Here is an 18,121-nt window from a genome sequence, read left to right as displayed (position 1 = left end):
TAACAAGATACTGAATGTTCAGGTGATAGATGGGCGTAAGAAAAGGACTATCTGGACATTGGAATTTTCGGAGGTGATGTATTTTGTTATTTAATGTAAATCATACACAATTGCCAGTGTTGGGCTGGTCATGATCTCTGAAGGGTACCTCTAGACAGTGGCGCTATTTTGGGATACTTCCAGTATCCCGAAATAGCATTTTCCGTGTCTTGAAAGCAAGCCTGTTATAACAGGCACGCTATTCTGACGTCCCTGTAAACCTTGCTCCACGAGGATTAAGGGACATTTCAGAATAGCACTCTATTTCAAAATACACTATGTAATTTGTGTAGTTCAAATCGCGTAGTTTATTTCAAGCTATGGGTGCAGTGTAGACGCACCATAGAGGGTTATGTAACAGATGGACCTTCTTTTAGAACAAAGAATTCTTGATGTTCCTCAGATCAGACCCCCAGGTCTTTTTTGCATCAGAAATAACTTCTTGTGGCAAGTGGGTGAAATTCACCCCCGTGCAGAGGACAGGAGTAGGTCTATGTAGCAGCTAAGGCCCATTTAGTCCCTTGAGATAGGATTTAAATGAAGCAGATCTCGTCCCCTGCAACTGCATGCTATATGCCTCTCTCATTGTCTGAGCCACAGAGAATGTGACTGCTATAACTGCCAGCTGTTGGAGTTAGTCCTTTAGCACCAGCTGTAGAGACTCATGTTCTTAAATGTAGAGGTTCTGGGTTCAGTCCCCATTGATGACCAAGATGAATCATTACTGGTTGACTTGCTGGCACAGGGACTCTCTATAGCAGGGGTGAGCAATAACACGGTGGCAATTCTCAGGGTTAGCCTGTGGTGGGCCACTACCACTATATTTCCCTGCCCCTCTGCAGGTAACAGCGATTGAAGCTCCTGTTGGCTGCAGATAGCCATTCCCAGCCAATGGAAGTGGTGGGAAGTGACCGCTTCCCACAGCTTCCATTGGCCAGGAACAGCAATCTGCAACCAGTGGGAGCGGCGATCATCAGTACCTTCCACTGTGCAGGTAAATATAGCAGTGGGAACCACCAGGAGCTAACCCTGGGGGACCAGACATGGTCCATGGTCTGGTATTTGCTCCCCCCTGCTCTGTAGTGTACAGGGCTCATATGATGCTTTCCCCTCCTGTACGGCAGTGCTGCTCCATTTCCGTTTGGCTCCACTGTGAGGAAGGTGTTTGTGAGACTACGCAGAGGAACCGCTGCCCATATGGTATGTGAGTGCACTTGTATTAGGAACATTTTGGAACAGCGTCTAGTGTTCAGAATGCCATAAAGAGCTGTAGAGAAGAATCTGTGTGCACAATAACCAGAAGCTTTATTGATCATATAAACCACATAAACCACAGGGGATGATGCTACATATTCCTCATTGCCCGTTACTGGCCCATTTACAGACAGGCAGCTATCAAGCGTGCTCAGAATATTAAGCAGTAGCCCTAATAGGTGTAAGTCTAAGGGCACGGTAGGCAGCCCTCATGCTGCCTATTCATTCTGTTGGCATGAGTGGTGGAAGCTGAGTACAGGACAGCCCTGGCTCTGCAGCATGCAGAAACCGCTCTCCAGTTGCATCCTAAGCTGGAGCTGTTGCATGTAGGGAAGCTGGGGGCATGGCTGGCCAGAGAGGGGCAAGGGATGAAGACTGGTTGCCTTCTGTGGCACTGTGTCTTTTCAGCACTGTTGGTGGATAGTGTGGAGAGTAACATTGTCCTGACCCTGTCGTTTCCCCAGCTCCCTGCCTCAAAGTCCCACTGTTGATTTCTTCATTCCCTCACATTCCCCATCCCTCCTAGCAGAATGGAATCTCCCAGTAGGAACCTGTTATTCAGACATCTGCTAGGGAAAGCGGGAGAATCCCTGCTATTTATTAATACTAGGGCTTATTCCCAAAGGAATACAGTCCTGCTTAGGGTTCCCTGTAAGCTGAGCACTTGGGCAGCCACCCAGGAGAGATTCAAATGCCTCCCAGCTGATGAGCAGAGCACCCACACTGGCAGCGTGTGTTTCTACTGGTGGTGCACATCCACACATGCCTTACTGCACAGAACAAAAATTATTCCGCACATGAGTAGAAAAATTAGAGGGGACATTTATTCCTGCTCCATTTGAACTCAATGGGAGTCTAATTAGGCGGCCAATATTTAATTAGATTTAGAATTTTCTTTTATTGCAGCTAACAAAAAACACAGGGTTAAAGTGCTGATTACGTGGGATTGGCAGTGTGATAAGGTTATTAGCTGAAGGAATGAGTGATGGTGGCCAAGCTCCTTAAAAACCCTAACTCATTCAAAGCAAATTGCACATGTTCACAGTGTATCTCAATGAGCCACATGTCTGAATGGACAGCACAGCCTGCTTTCACTGCAAATGAGAGTCTTCCGAAAGAGCATAGAATAGAACATAAAAGCTGAAGTTTCAATCTAACCATCAAAAATGGACACAAAGACATGATGTTTTGTCTCGGAAATATTCCAAAATGTTGCTTTAATATAGTCACATTTCTGAGTATTTTACAGAGCCGGAAGATGAGTCTGTGGTGCAAATCCTACACAAATCCAAGCCACTTTTTTACATAATTACTTTTAAAAACAGAACTATACAGCTATTTGTAGTGGGCTACTTCTGACATTCAGTAGCTGGGGAAAATGAGGCATGTTGGGAGCAGCGCAGCACCTTAATCTGAATTTCCTTACATAAGTAGGAGTCAGTGAGCTCTTTAATGCTATTTGATCATGTGATTCTTATATGCTATGGTGCACAGCAGTTTGCATTAGCATATGCGTGGAGTCTTGCGGCAAGATCCAAAACTTATAGACGTCAACTGAAAGATTCTCACTGATTGCAATAGGTGTTGGTCAGACACTTTTATATACTTCATATGTAAACATAAAGAGCTGTCCTGATTCATCCCAAAGCAAGATCAGGGGCTAGATCTTTTTTCACAGTCATAGGAAGTCAACAGGGTTACTAATGTGAAAAAGGCTCTGAGACTAGATCCACATATATTCTTCTACGCATTGGCTAGGTCTACACTGGAGAGCTTACAGTGGCATAGACGTATTGATACAGCTGCCCCACTGTAAGATCTCTTGGATAGCCACTCATGTTGACATACTTAAAACACCCCCAACGAGTGGCAGCATCTGTTTTGGCAGGAGGAGCTCTACAGACATGGCGCTGTGCACACTACCATTGCACCAGTGAAACTTAAGTCACTCCAGGTAGTGCTTTTTTCACACTTCTGAGAGACTTAAAAGTCTCTGGGGAGGGGAGGGGGAGCTGTGTTAGTCTGTAACTTTAAAAACAATGAGTAGTTCTCTGGCAAGTTTTGCTGATATAAGTGATAGTGTAGACATGGCTTAAGACAAACTTTTCTGCTCTCTAATCCCCCCTCCCTGTAATTTATTGTCCTGTCACAAACATAAACACATGAATACCCTTGTGAATCAGGTATTAATGACCTTAACCACAGTATAAACCTGGTGACATGCCTAGGAAATTCTGCCATCTCGATTATGAAGGTTTTCCCCTGGATTCCATCCAGAACGAGTCCTGGAGGATAATTATTTTATTGTATACTTCTTGCCTTGAAATCTAACTACATGCAGAGTATGTTAAATTGCTGTCCCTAAACAAACATCTAAATCTAATATTTACTGGTTCAAATTCATTCTCTAAGGAAGATTTTTCAAATAACCTGTTTGCCAAATAAATGAATTTCTTCACATTAAAACCAGATAAATATACATGGCACACTATGGAGACGTTTCTCCTCTCTGACCTGACCATGTAACTGAGATCCTCAATGCAAATGTCTATTACATAGTGTGCGGTTGTTTCACACGTGGAATTTGCATCGCATATAGGCATATGACATTGAGCTTTGTGTGCGTAATCATGTCTTCCAGTAGTAGCTAGTCCCACCGAATGTAACAGCCTGCTACTCTCTGAGATCTCCTTTAACACATGTAATAGACACCTGTGGTTTTGGTACTGAAGGGTTGATCCTCACAAACAACCATACTGCTCAAGTAGGAGCCATGAGCTCCATAGAACTGTGTGAAGTTACTGTTTTTGAGATCAGTTCACACTGGAAGGACCAGGAGATTTGCAATCGGCATCAAAGGGAGAAGGGTCAGAGTTTGATTTCCTGGGTCTGGTGGGTTCACTTCCCTTAAATTTAACTTTAAGAGCAGAGCTGCCTCAAACCTGTTTTGACAAAGCAACGCCCACAATTAAAGTGATGAATTTGGCTGAAGCTCATGGGCTTGCAAAGTTTTGCAAATGAGCGTAAGGAGTCATCCCTCCTGTCAGCTGTGATGAGATCCCCACGTGTTGTTACAGAAACAACCATTAAACCATGATATGCAGATTTGGGGAAGATGGGGGTGGGAGGAAGATTCTCCCTCCCCAGAGGCATCAGAAAGCTGTCTTAGCATTTCAGCGAAAGGTTGGTACTGCTCACAAGAGTGTTGGCTGGTTTGAGTTCCATGAACCTTAAATTACCATGGTTTTCTGTGATTCTCAGCTTCTGATGAACAAGGTTTCACAGTTCTGCACGAGCATAGAACAAGTGCAAAATATGACAAATTCTCTTCTCAGTTACTTTGTTGCTGCAACCTCAAGCAAAGATGCTGGTGCAACTGAGAGCAGAAGCTGGCTGAAAATCCACAATTAAATCAAAGGCAAGAATTTTACCCTTCATTTCTACACATTTTCAGTGTTGCACCCGATTTTATTTTGCATCAAGTTAGTGTGTGTTCTATGCTTTAAACTGCTGGCCAAACTTTTGTCTGCGGAAGCAACAAAATGAACCCAGTCCAATGATTATCACTGATAAAACTAATGCAACCGTTAGTATAATAAGCAAGTTAATTTTCTTTAGATCCTCTTTTTCACAGACTTCTGATCTTATGTTGCTAATATACATTTCTTCTTGGTACCCAAAGCTCCTGGAGTACTGACATGTTATCTGCTCTACACCAGGGATCTCCACATTTTTATTCTGGATTAGAGAGGAGAGCCAGGCATTTCCACAGCAGCTAAGTGGGTTCCCAGCAAGATATAAGTTTTTAAGAGAGTTCTCTAGTGCTAAAATGTTACTGCTCTGTAGACTACTAAAACGGTTTTTCCGTAGATCCAGAACTTCCAGTGAAGCATCACTATTCCACTTGGGTAATGCGCTCAGCTGATTTTCAGACAGGTTTAAATGTTTAAGAAGTTGAAAACGAGGCAGGTCGATATTTAAAACTGTCATACTGTTGCCATGTAAATTCAAATATTTAAGAGATGTCTCCAGTCCTGATAATGCTGTAGCCTCTATTTTCAGTCCCTGGTTCATGGAGAGATCCAGGAGAATTAGTGAAGTCTTGTAAAAAGCATATATTGGTAAGTTCTTCAACATGTTGTCAGCTAGATATAAGTACTGAAGAGCCGGGAAGTCAACAAATGATACACAGCCATTCACCTCACCAATAAGCCTTTGTTTAGCTAATCCTGAGTACATGCTGCAAAAGCTAATATTATTACTTTGGAGGTTAAGCAATTTGATGCTGGGAAGGCTCACAAAGATATCAAATTGCAGGGCCTGGAGATGATTGTTTTGAATGTAGAGCTCCTGTAAATTAGTCAATGTGCTGGCATCAAGTACGAGATTCTGCAAAGCATTGAAGCTTAAATCAAGGATGGCTAGTGAGGTCAATGCACTGTCATAATTCACTATGAAAGTCTGGAGGCAATTTTTACTGAGATTAAGGAATTGAAGGGAGGACATTGACTCAAAGAACTCATTTGAGATGGAATTGATTGCATTATAACTTAAGTCTAAATATAAAAGCTGGGATAGATACAGAGAACTTGTGTTTGAATTTTGCTTCTGATCCAAAAGATGAAAAGGAGCTTCTAGCCAGTCCCTTTCCTTGTAGTTCATCTTCTCGTGAGAAGAGTCTGAACTAAGCTGTAATAAATTCTTAGATAAATTCAGATAGGCCAGCTTGTTCACTTGGGGGAAAACTGGGAAGCGCAGTAGCTTGTTCTCACTAAGATCCAGCCATACCAGGTTATATTCCTCCTTTGACGCTGTGCTATGGAAAGTCTCAATGCTGTTCCTGCTGAGGTCGAGTATCTGCAGTTGCCTGAGGCTGAAATCTGAGATGCAAGTGATGGAGTTCATGGAGAGATTGAGCTTGGTGAGGTTCATCAGCATTTCAAAGGCACCGTCTTCTATATCCATGATGATGTTACTGTGGAGGTCAATCTCAACAAGAGCCGGAGACCCTTGGAACATCCTTTGCAATATCGCCGTTATGCTGTTTTCTGCCAAGGAAAGATACTGAAGTGAGGGCACGTCGTGTATAAAATATTCAGCCATTCTAGTGTACAGACTGTTGCGGGACAAGTCCAATTTTCTGACCGCTGGTAAAAGTCCAATCCCTGGTCTCCTGTGCTGAGCAAACTCATCTAGCTGATTACTGGATAAATTTATCTCCACCAGGCTTGTCATGTGGGTGAAAACTCCAGGCTCAATGAAACTTATTTGGTTGGATCGTAAATCCAAGTGCTGGAGCAAGGTGTAAAAGGTCAGTGGCTTCTCAGAGATATTTTTTATCTGATTTCCAGACAAATCTATTGTATTTACGTCTGGATGGAGCTCTGGGGGGATTTGATGAAGCTCTTTGCCATCACAAAAGGCCTTCCTCTTTACCTGCAGAAAAGAAAGAGAACAGGGAGCCCTGGTTAGTATCTTTGGGTATGTCTACACTACAAAGTTAATTCGAACTAACAGCCGTTAGTTCGAATTAACTTTTCATAGCGTCTATACATGCAAATCGCTAGTTCAAACTTAATTCAAATTAGCGGAGCGCTTAATTCGAACTAGGTAAACCTCATTCTACGAGGACTAACGCCTAGTTCGAATTAAGTAGTTCGAATTAAGGGCTGTGTAGCCACTTAATTTGAACTAGTTCGAGGCTAGCCCTCCCCAGCTTGCCCTGGTGGCCACTCTGGGCACAACCAGGGAAACTCTTCTGCCCCCCTCCCAGGCCCAGAGCCCTTAAAGGGGCACGGTCTGGCTACAGTGCTTGTGCCAGTTGCAAGCCTGCCAGCACCCAGATAGCAGACCCTGCACCTGGCACGGCATTAGCCAGCCACCCGCTGCCACCCACCCCTCCGCCTCTTCCCAGGACCAGGCTGGCAGATCCCAGGAGCCTGCCCAGGGCCGCAAGAGGCGGGCACCCGCCTGGTCTAGTGCGGAGATCGTGGACCTCATTGAGGTTTGGGGGGAGGCCTCCAATGTCCACAACCTCCGCACTAGGCAAAGGAATGTGGCTGTCTAGGGCAGAGTAGCTGCCAGCCTGGCCACCAAAGGCCACATGCGAACCCAGGAGCAGGTTTGCATGAAAATCAAGTTGCTCCAGTGAGACCCCCCACCCTGAGCCCTGAGCTTAGAACATAAGAACATAAGAACGGCCTTACTGGGTCAGACCAATGTCCACCTAGCCCAGTAGCCTGTCTGCCGACAGCGTCCAGCACCAGGTATCCCGGAGGGGATGGACTGAAGACAATGACCAAGCGATTTGTCTCGTGCCATCCATCTCCAGCCTTCCACAAACAGAGGCCAGGGACACCATTCCTACCCCCTGGCTAATAGCACTCCATGGATCCAACCTCCATGAATTTATCTAACTTCTCTTTAAACTCTGTTATAGTTCTAGTCTTCAGAGCCTCCTGTGGCAAGGAGTTCCACAGGTTGACTATGTGCTGTGTGAAAAAGAACTTTTGCTTATTAATTTTAAACCTGCCGTCCATTCATTTCATTTGGTGTCCTCTAGCCCTACTATTATGGGAACTAATGAAGATCTTTTCTTTATTCACCCTCTCCACACTTTTATAGACCTCTATTATATCCCCCTTCGGTCTCCTCTTTTCTAAGCTAAAAAGTCCCAGTCTCTTTAGCCTCTCTTCATATGGGACCTGTTCCAAACCCCTAATCATTGTAGTTGCCCTTTTCTGAACCCTTTCCAAGGCCAAAATATCTTTTTTGAGATGAGGAGACCACATCAGTACACTGTACTGAAGATATGGCATACCATAGTTTTATACTTCCCCTCCTCCTTCTTCCCCTGGCTTCCCCCTTCCAGCTCCCTCCTCCCAGATTTCCACCTCCCCTCTCTCTTCTTCTCTCCCAACTCCTTTTCCCAGTCTCCCCAGGGGTTAATCCCCCCCCCCCCAGTTTTGTTAAATAAAGAGAGTTTCTATTTTTGAACACACATCCTTTATTTTTTACATCAGGAAGGGGGGCTAGGGAGGGGTAGAGTGGAAGGAGGTGAGGGAGGAATGGGGCACGAGCCCCCGATGGGGAGGACTGGGGTGGCTCTGCGGGATCCTCAGGGTGGAAGCTCTCTTGTAGGCCCTCCTGGATCCTGACAGCCCCCCGGTTGACCCTCCCGGATGGCACCCTGTGGCAAGTGCAGCCAGGCTAATGGCCGAGTGCTGTGATGTGCCAAGTGTGGGCACTTTGCTGTCCCTCATCAAGGTAGACAAGCAAGTGGGGAACCCTGAGAACTGTCTGTCCAGGGTGGGAGGTCAGGTCCCTTTAAACACAGCCCTCGGCTAGCCTGAGGCAGCAGCTCCACACTCTAAGTCCTAACCTGATGCCCTGCCGGCACTGGTTCCGGCCAGCCTTAACTTCGGTTCAGGGTCCACTCAACGTGGACATGTTATTTCGAATTAGCAAAAAAAGTGCTGTAGTGTAGACATATCCTTTGGGACGCTCATTGGCTTTGTCTCAAGAATAAAGACAATGTTGTATCCTGCATCTGATTATATTCCTTTTCTTGGAAATTGGTTGTATTAGTCTGTTTTCTAGTCAGGCCACCGGAAGCCTGAATTTTTTCACAGCATAGGGTGGATTTTCATTTCATTTCCGTGGAGATAATCCTGACATCTTGGATTAAGAGTTCCCATGTAGGGGGCAATACTGCTATATAATGATGCCAGTAAAATTCCCCATGTAAATTATTCCTAAGAGTGAAGAGAATTGGATCCTTTGGTTTTTGAGACCTGGTATAAAAATTCAAGCTGGAGAGGATCCATTAGCATGGGTTCCCAAACTGGGAAGTGTGCCCCCTTGGGGAGGGGTGAAGAAATTCCGGGGGGGGGCATGAGGCGACCCAGCCACCCCCCCCCCATTAATCCCACCCCAAGTTTTGCTGCTATTTGGGGAGGGGGCGCGATATTTATTCCCAATATTTATTCAGCCTAAACTTCCCTGGCATGATTTCATCCCTACCCCCATTGTACCTCATAATAAATCAGATTCTGCCACTTCATCTTAATAAGTATTATTAATAAAGAAAGTGTAAAATCAGTTTTAATAAAGTACAACCATTGCATTAATAATACTCCATAATTAGCTCCATTGACTTTAGCGAGATCAATCTCAAAGTAAAGTACTAGCCATCAGAGGCACCGACTTCTGCTCTAACCAGGAGCATGTTCATGCTTCCCCTCTGTCCCAGGTCCTGCCCCCGCTCCACCCTTTTCCCTGTGCCCTGCCCCCACTCCACCCTTTTCCCCGCACCGTGCCCCCACTCCACCCTTTCCTTCAAATCCTCACCCCCACCTCTTCCTGCTGCCACTCCACTTCTGCCTTGTCCCCACTCCACCTCTTCCCCCCACAAGCCTCTGCCCCTGCTGCTTCCTGCCCCCTCACCCTTGTTTGCTCAGTCCCAGAGCCTCTGAATGGCACAAAACTTTTTTTGCGGTGGAAGGGAAGCACTGGGAGGGAGGGAGAGGATTAGAACAGCGGGGTCATCAGTGGGTGGGAGGTGTGGGGCAGAAGAGGGAGCGTGGCAGCTGATGGGTGCAATATATCAGAATCCAGCATAAATAAACAACCCCCTTTCTTCTTATTTACACCCTTCAAATACTTGTAAGCTCTAATTGCACCTCCCCTTAACCAGTGATTAGCTAAGCGATGCATCTTTAAATCAATGCCTCAGCTCCCAAAACTTTTCTGCAGCTCACCTCAAACTCCCTGCAGTTTATTCAGACTTTGTGCCTCTATGTTTATCCTTTCTCCAGGGCAACTACTTCTTCCCTTTGGCCTGGTGACCAGCGCTGTACACACTGTTCCATGGGGAACAGAAGGAATGCAGCGGAGAAGTGGCCCATGCAGGGAATCACCCAAGCTGCAGCTCTCCCCGGTACAGCTCTGGGTGAAACTGTGATGCACAAAGGGCGTGGCCTTTTAAGGGTTGCGTTAAATCAGCTGGTAAATTAATGCCCGTACTTCAAATATGCATCCAAAGGCAGAATACAAGCCGTCATTTGCAAAGCATTTGGGGATCAGTGGGCTAAAAGGCCTGGTTAAAGTGTACACATTGTGCTGTTAAAATGACCATCTCACTGCAAGATTAGACCGGAGTCCAAACTGTTTTAGTAAGTGCCTAAATAAGAACATAAGAATGGCCATACTGGGTGAGACCAATGGTCCAGTATCCTGTCTGCCAACAGTGGCCAATACCAGTTCCCCCAGAGGGAGGGGACACAACAGGTAATCCTCACATGATCCCTCCCCTGTCACCCACTTCCAGAGAAACAGAGACTAGGGACACCATTCCTACCCATCCTGGCTAATAGCCATTGATGGACCTAACCTCCATCAATCTATCCAGCTCTTCTTTGAACCCTGTTGAAATCCTAGCCTTCATCACATCCTCTGGCAAGGAGTTCCACAGATTGACTGTGCGCTGAGTGAAGAAAAACTTCCTTCTGTTTGTTTTAAACCTACTGCCTATTAATTTCATTTGGTGACCCCTAGTTCTTATATTGTGGGAATATGTAAGTAACTTTTTTTTATTCACTTTTTCCACACCAGTCATGATTTTATAAACCTCTATCATATCCCCCCTTAGGCTATGGCTAGACTGCAAGCCTCTTTCGAAAAAGGCTTTTTTGAAAGATACTTTCAAAACAGCCTCTTTCAAAAAAGAGCATCTAGACTACAACCAGTACTTTCGAAAAAGCAAGTCACTTTTTCGAAAGAGAGCACCCAGGCAGTCTGGATACTCTCTTTCGAAAAAGCACAGTTTGCATAACATAGCACCTTTTTTCAAAAGACCACTTTTGAAAAAAGGCGTTCTTCCTCGTAAAATGCGATTTTCTGCAGTCGAAAAAACTGCCGTGTTCTTTTGATTTACGTGGCAGCAGTCTAGACGCAGGAGAAGTTTTTTGAAAAAAGGTCACTTTTTTTAAAAAAAAAACCCTGTAATCTAAACACACCCCAAGTCTCCTCTTTTCTAAGTTGAAAAGTCCAAGTCTTTTTAATCTTTCTTCATATGGGACCCGTTCCAAACCCCTAATCATTTTATTGCCCTTTTCTGAACCTTTTGCAATGCCAAGATATCTTTTTTGAGACGAGGTGAACGGGGCAGCTAACAGGGTGTTTCCTAACTATTTGTTTCTATAGGTGATTGAATCCTCTGGGTCAAACAGCTTACTGAATCCCTCTAAGTGGTCTTATACGGAGAACTAGGAGCTAAAGGTCCTGAAGCAAGGTTTTGTGTCAGCATCTCAGAAGTTAAAAGAACGTCTCCTCCAAACATCTGTTTCACACAAACCTTTTCGGGGAGGGAGAGGGGAGGAAAATGACGCCTAGGCGATGTTTACAAGAATCTGGGTAAAATCCAGTGTTTTGTGAATCACTTGTGCATGTGAGTAATGAAGAGTGCACATTGCCGGATGTGGGGTTTGTCGTAAATATGCCAGACAAATGACAACAGAGCTAGACTCCAGATACACCCTGGCGGCTACGCAGGGCTACCCTGGTGGCAAAGCTCCCAAGTCACCCGCATATTGAAATTTGAACCCTGAGACCTACACAAATCCACCCAGAGCAGCTAAATCCCCAGTCAGGGAAAGGGAGTTACATCCTGGCTCCGCTGAGCTATGAGCGCCTTCCTGCCGAGACTCTAGAGTGACTTGACTTGCACTGAAATGTGATCAGAGGCCCAAAGACTCTAGCAGGCAAGCAGCGAGGAAGAGGGCTTGGTTTCAGGCAGCTAAAGGAAGGGGTCGAGGTGGGGGGGGAGGAAAACTCAGGAGCCTGAAAAAAGCAACATTTGCAGCAGCTCAAGGAATGACAAGCGCCTTCCTGTCAGGACCTGGGCACCCTGAATGCCCGCTATGGCCTGATCCAATTCACTTTGATGTCAAGGGGAGCCTTTCCATGTACTGCTGTGGGAACCGGGCCAGGCTTAGGCTGCTCAGAACCTTTCAGGATAGGGCCATTAGTCCAGCCTGCAAACTCTGCAGCCTCTAAACTGGGTTGATGATCACATCCACACCTGCCAGGTGTCTGCTACTCTTGACAGCAACTTCATTTTCCTTTGTAGAGTTCACTTTTCTCTCTCCATCACTCCTTTATCTTCACCCCTTCTCCTTACCTGCTGTCCTTTCCCCCTTGCTGCTATCTCTGCTCCCCGTCCCTTCCCTCAGCCCTTGAATTCTGCCTGTGCCATCCCCACATTTATCTTTACTGCTGCACAGAAAAGGTGCAATAAAAGGGAAAGGAGGCATAAGTACATGGCATCAGTTCTAATCATACCTTTGCTCTTCCTACTTCAGAGGACTTTTGTTAAACCCATGTATAAAAGCAGGCTCTTTTCTGGCCAGGCCTCGTGCGCATCGCCTTCCTAGCCCAAGATTACCTTCCCCTCAAACCAAAAATCCTCCATTATGTGACTTAGGATCAGTAAAAACCAGGAGTAAAACACCAGGCAGGTAAGGGTCATGCAAAGTTCACGCCAGTCAAGGGCCATCTCACCCCCTCTCCTTCCCCCTCAGCCTGTCACTAAGCAGACAGAATCTGTTAAGCCTATCACAGGTAAGCGCGGGAAAGCTCTTGCTCTCTCTATAAAGCAGCTACCCCTCCTGCATCCAGTTGAGGGTTCCCGAAAATTTGGAAGGCAGAACACGAGCCAGGTTCTGAGGGCTGATCACCCGAAGGCCCCCTCCCGCTCACCGAAGCTACTGAATCTTCCGCAGAGCGTAACGAATAACAAATATGCTGTTGTCTCTGCTGTCCCTTGTATGTCCGATAAGTGTGAGTATTGCTGTGTAAAGTTAGTTAAAGGTTTGATAAATAATAGTGTTAAGAGTAAGTTAGTTAGAAGTTTGTTAAATAGTACAGTTAAGAGTTTAGATAGATGTTAGACCTCATGAGTAAAATTAATGTAAATATAACTGATAAAAATCCCTGGGGTGTTATTGATAATTACTGGGACTTGGAAAAACCTCAGGGTATTTTCCTCTATTGCATTGCAGTTTGTTTATTGTTACTGTTAATAGTTATCTGGCGCCCACGCCTGTAAAAAGCTGATAAATAAAAAGTTATAGTTAAAAGCATTTTAATAAAAGTTAAAAGATATTCAATACAAGGCTGCCTGTTTCTGCACCCTTCTGGGGCTGGCCACATTCTCGAACCTTCCATTTTACCTCAACACCATGGGCATGGGCGAAAGCCCAGCTGAGGAAGTCAAGTCCCAGCCCCACCCCTTCTACCCAAGGCCCCGCCCCTGGAGCCAAGCTCCGCCCACCCCAGTCCAATCCTTCCTGGCCATGTGGAGAGCCAGGGCTGCCATGCTGCAGCCCTGGTCCCATCCTTCCCTAGTGCCTGGGGGAAGCCAGGCTGACAGGCCACAACCCCATCCCTCCTGGTGGCTAGGGGAAGCTGGGCCTCTGGGCTGTGACTCCCTCCCTTTTCCAGTGGTCGGGAGAAGATGGCTGCTGCGCCATGGTCCCAGCCTTCCTCGCCAGTGGCCCCAGCCTTAGGCGGCTGGGCATGTAGGCAGTTTTGGGAAGGCTCTGCCTTCTCTTTCCTGCATTACTGACCCGCCCATGCCCATGGGCCAAGAGCATGAGCAAAGCTCACTTTCTTTCCTCCTCAGCGCTGGCAGCATTATTGTTGTTAGCAGGACCTGACAGACCACTGCGAAATCTACTCGCCAGCCCCACACTGCGCATGCGCAAGACCTGCATTGCGCATGCGCGCGCCGCCGGCGAACGGGGCGCCCGGCTGAAATCTACTTGCCACGGGCGAGTAGATTCACTGATTTGTCGAGCCCTGGTTGTTAGTATTCAAGTACAGTGGCCTGCAGATAGGGTGACCATACTGCAAGCGTGAAAAATTGGCACAGAGGGTGAGAGGGGTAATAGATGCCTATATAAGACAAAGCTTCAAATATCAGGACATCTGGTCACTCTACTTGCAGTGCCAGGAGTGGAAAAGCCTCTTGCACCTTTCAGCATCAGAGACTATGTCTAGACTACAGGCTTCTTTCAGAAGAAACTTTTCTGGAAGAGGTCTTCTGGAAAAACTTCTTCTGAAAGAGAGCATCCATATTGCCCAAATGCATCGAAAAAGCGATCTGCTTTTTCAAAAGAGAGCGTCCACAGAGAATGGACACTATCTAACATTTAAGCTGTTATTACTATGGACAGAATGACCACCAGGGCACCTGTACTTTTTCCTCTTTCCTCTTCTCTCGAAAGAACTCCCTCTTCCCCTTCCACACACGTCTTTTTCTGAAAGAGCTCTTCGCAAAAAGGCTTCTTCCTCGTAGAAAGAGGTTTACCAATGTCGGAAAAATCCCTCTGTTCTTTTGATTTTTTTTCTTAAAAGAACATGATTGCAGTGTGAATGTAACTGGAGGGTTTTTTTTAAAAACGGCAGTTCTTCCAAAAAAACACAGCAGTGTAGACATACCCTGAGCCACCCAGAAAGAGGGGTTATTGGGTAAAAATTGGCCCAACCGCTCTGAAGTGTGGACAAGTTTGGATTCAGATTCAAAGGCTGTCAATCAGCTCTAGCTGGTAATTTTAGAGGAGGGGGCCAGTGGTCGCCTTCTCTTTCACAAAACTAACTCCAGGGTGGTTTGTAGCTAGGTCCTATCACATCCTAAAATCCAAAGCCAGGGTGTTCGAACACAAGGCTTTGGGCGAGGCTCTTCAGCTAATGTATGTGGGTGCTGAGACTCCATCCCTTTGTCTCTTCTCTGCAATGGCCAAACACAGGATTTGGGGTGTTGGATTTTGAAAAACCCCTTTAACTGGGATTTGCTGTTGCCAAACTGAAACTGTCTTGGGGTGGTTTGGATAAGAGATTCCAGCCGTGGGCGCCCTCTGTTCTGTGTGTGACGACATTGTGTGAACAATGCAATTGCAGTGAAACGTCTCATCATAAGCACCGACTTACTCAGATCCTGGGCAGTGCTCCACCCCCGCTCTGTCCCAGGCCCCGCCCACACAGCACCCCTTCTTCCAGTCCCCTATCCCCATCCTGCTTCTTCCTACTTCTGCTCTGCCCCAGACCCTGGCCCCACCTCTTCCCTCCACGCTTCTTCTGGCCCATCTCTTCCCAATCCTTTTCCTGCCTCTTCCTGTTTTGGCCCCTCCCTCCCAATGCCACTTGCATGCTATTGAACAGCTTGTTCACAGCCAGCAGGAGGTGCTGGGAGAGAAAGGGATGAACTGAGTGGTGGGGCCGTTGGCAGGCGGGAGGCACTGTGTGGAGAGGTGGGGGTGTTGATCCACAGGGCTGGCAGGGGGTACTGAGCAACCGCTCGGCTTTTTTTCCATACAAGCTCCAGCCCTGGAGGCCGCACGGCGTCAGTGCCTATGAACTGCATTGTGAAATAGCAAGGCCAGTGCAACCCCACTGAGATGAATGATGCTGTGTCAATTTACACCATCTGAGAACCTGGCCTTGTGACAGCCGAGTGTTTTGTCAGCATTGAATGTATCCCAGTTCTGTTAAACAGATCAAAACTTTTTTGGACTCTTCCTTTGCCTGGGCAGCTGAGTGCATTGTACAGTGGAGTGGCGGAAAGCAGCCAATATTTACTTCTCAAGGAATTAGCTTGATCTATGACCCATCAAAACAAAGGTGGGGGAGGAGCACTTATTAGGTTTACTGTGTGTGTCAGTCTGAGTTTGCGTGGCTGGGGTGCATGAGACCAAAAGTGTCATGTTTACAGCGATTTCATCATTCCTTCCTCTCCAGCCAATAAGTGAGAAATCCAGCCGCCTTCCTGAGTTCTTTTTGTATGCTAGACCCTAATTTCCCTGAATTCAGGAAGTGCATTAGTACATCAGGGTGGGCAGGAAAGGAATTAATCCCATTTGGGAGAGCTGTCCAGCCAGCAAGTTATTTTTTCCCTATTTTGGACATTCTTGGGGATTTGTGCTCAACGGCTTCTCCATTTGAAGAAGCAAATGAGTATTTTTAAACTCCCGTCCCTGCCTTTGAAGAAGGGGAGTGACTGAGAGGAGAACCAGTTCATCTGTGAATAACATTCACATTTTTGTAGAAGATGTTGTAAAAAAAATCAGTGGGACAAACCAGGCTTTAGACACCGGGGTTTTGTCTCTCATAAGAAGGCCTGCTCCTGCTCTCAGACCCAGCATAAATCAGGAACTCCGTTGAAGCCAGTATGAAACCAGTGGAAAGGAGGGACGGCTGGGGCTCACTGTCACGAGAGGGGGAGAAGTGGTGTTTGTTCACCTCACATGAGAAAGGCTCAGGAGTGAGACACTGGAATGAGACTCAAGCGATCTGGGATCTGTTCCTGGTTCTGCCATAGACTTCCTGTGTGACTCTGGGCAAATCAATTACTGTTGCTGCACCGTTGATCCTCAGCTATAAAATGGGGATAATAATTCTTCCTTTCTCCCACCTTACGTTTGTCTTGCCCATAGAGGCTTTGTCTGCACAACAGCTAGCCTAGCAGTAATTCCCTGGTCCTCTGGAGAGACATGCACTGGCTCTGTGCAAGTGTAACCCAGACACCGGTGGGGTATGATGCACCAAGGCTGCTGATGGGGGGAAGGTGAAAGGGGGCTCTGCAATTCAAAGGGGCTTGGAGCTCCTAGCCACCGCTACTGTAACAGTGGCAGCAGCCAAAGCCCTGGGCCCTTGAAATTGCCACTGGAGCCATATGAAGCACACTGCAGAGGCCTGGGTGGCATGCTCTGGATCAGGAGTGGGCAATAAATTTTGCCCGGGAGCCACTTAAAAAAATGTTTGAAGTAGCCCCAGGCCACCCTGGAAGGGGTGAGGCCTAAATGGGAAGGGGCGGGGCTACCCCACCCCCAAACCATGATGGGCCTGGGGATGGGGGAGCCCTTTTGCCCCCTCTTCCCACTAGGCACCCATGCCCTGGAAGAGGCTTGGCACGCTCCTCCACCCCCAGGCCAATCAGGACCTGGGGAGGGGGACCGCCCAGTGAGGAACACGTGGCACTTTGAAGTGCTGCGGGCTCCTTGCAGGGCCGGGGCAGGCCGAAGGAATCTTCACGCAGCTCCCCCGCCCCCAGACCCTGATTGGCCTGGGGATGGGGGAAAACGCAAAGCCTCCTCCACTCTCCCCCCCACCGTGTGAGCAGCGCGCAGCGCTTCAAAGCGCCACGTGCTCCTGGCAGGGCGGGAGGAGGCTTCGAACGCTCCCCCGCCCTCAGACCCTCATTGGCCAGGGGGTGGGGGAGCAGCAGGGCCTCCACAGGCTGGATCCAGCTGCTTGGTGGGCAATGGCTCAGGCTAAGATCATGTGCAAGGTTATAGTTGGGTGACTAGCCCATGCCCCCTGGTCACATTGCTATGGTTAGTGCCCCAGCTTGAGCAGAAATAGCTGGGAGCCGCGCCTCCTCCTGAGGGTAGACAGGCCCTAACATTGCAAGCTCACTGCAGCAGAGACTGCCAGGTACTGTATGTTTGTGCAGCACCTGCAGCACTGGGGTCCAGATCTCATTGGGGGCCTCTAGAGCAGCAGTTTTCTAACTATGGGTCGGGACCCAGTGCTGGGTTATGGAATGTCAGGCACTGGGTCTCGTAGCTGCAGGGGGATCAGGGGATCCGTGGGGGCTAAGGCCTGTCCTGGCACTGCAGACTGTGCTGCAGCCCAGAAATGGCTGGCAACAGGCCTGGCTCCTGGGTTGGGGGAGGGGAACACACAGGGCTCCATGCACTGCCCCTGCCCTGAGCTCTAACTCCACACTCCTATTGGCTGGGAACCTGCTACTGGCCGCTTCTGGGGTGCA

At 47.4% G+C, this 18,121-nt stretch overlaps 1 protein-coding gene across 1 annotated transcript in view; it reads right to left on the bottom strand.

Annotated features, from left to right (window-relative positions):
• Positions 1–2,428: 2,428 nt before the first annotated feature.
• LRRC32 (leucine rich repeat containing 32) overlaps positions 2,429–18,121 on the bottom strand; it is a 30,412-nt gene continuing 14,719 nt past the window's right edge. The window contains exon 3 of the mRNA XM_075919528.2: positions 2,429–6,729. Coding sequence (XP_075775643.1) covers positions 4,789–6,729 — 1,941 coding nt within the window. The 3' untranslated portion in view covers positions 2,429–4,788. The remainder of the gene's footprint in view (positions 6,730–18,121) is intronic.

Source organism: Pelodiscus sinensis, chromosome 1 (assembly GCF_052426305.1).
Source record: "Pelodiscus sinensis isolate ZL-2025 chromosome 1, ASM5242630v1, whole genome shotgun sequence".
In the NCBI taxonomy this organism is placed as follows: domain Eukaryota; kingdom Metazoa; phylum Chordata; order Testudines; family Trionychidae; genus Pelodiscus; species Pelodiscus sinensis.
The sequence above is the reverse complement of the archived record's forward strand: the minus strand, read 5'-3'. Positions and strand labels throughout refer to the sequence as shown.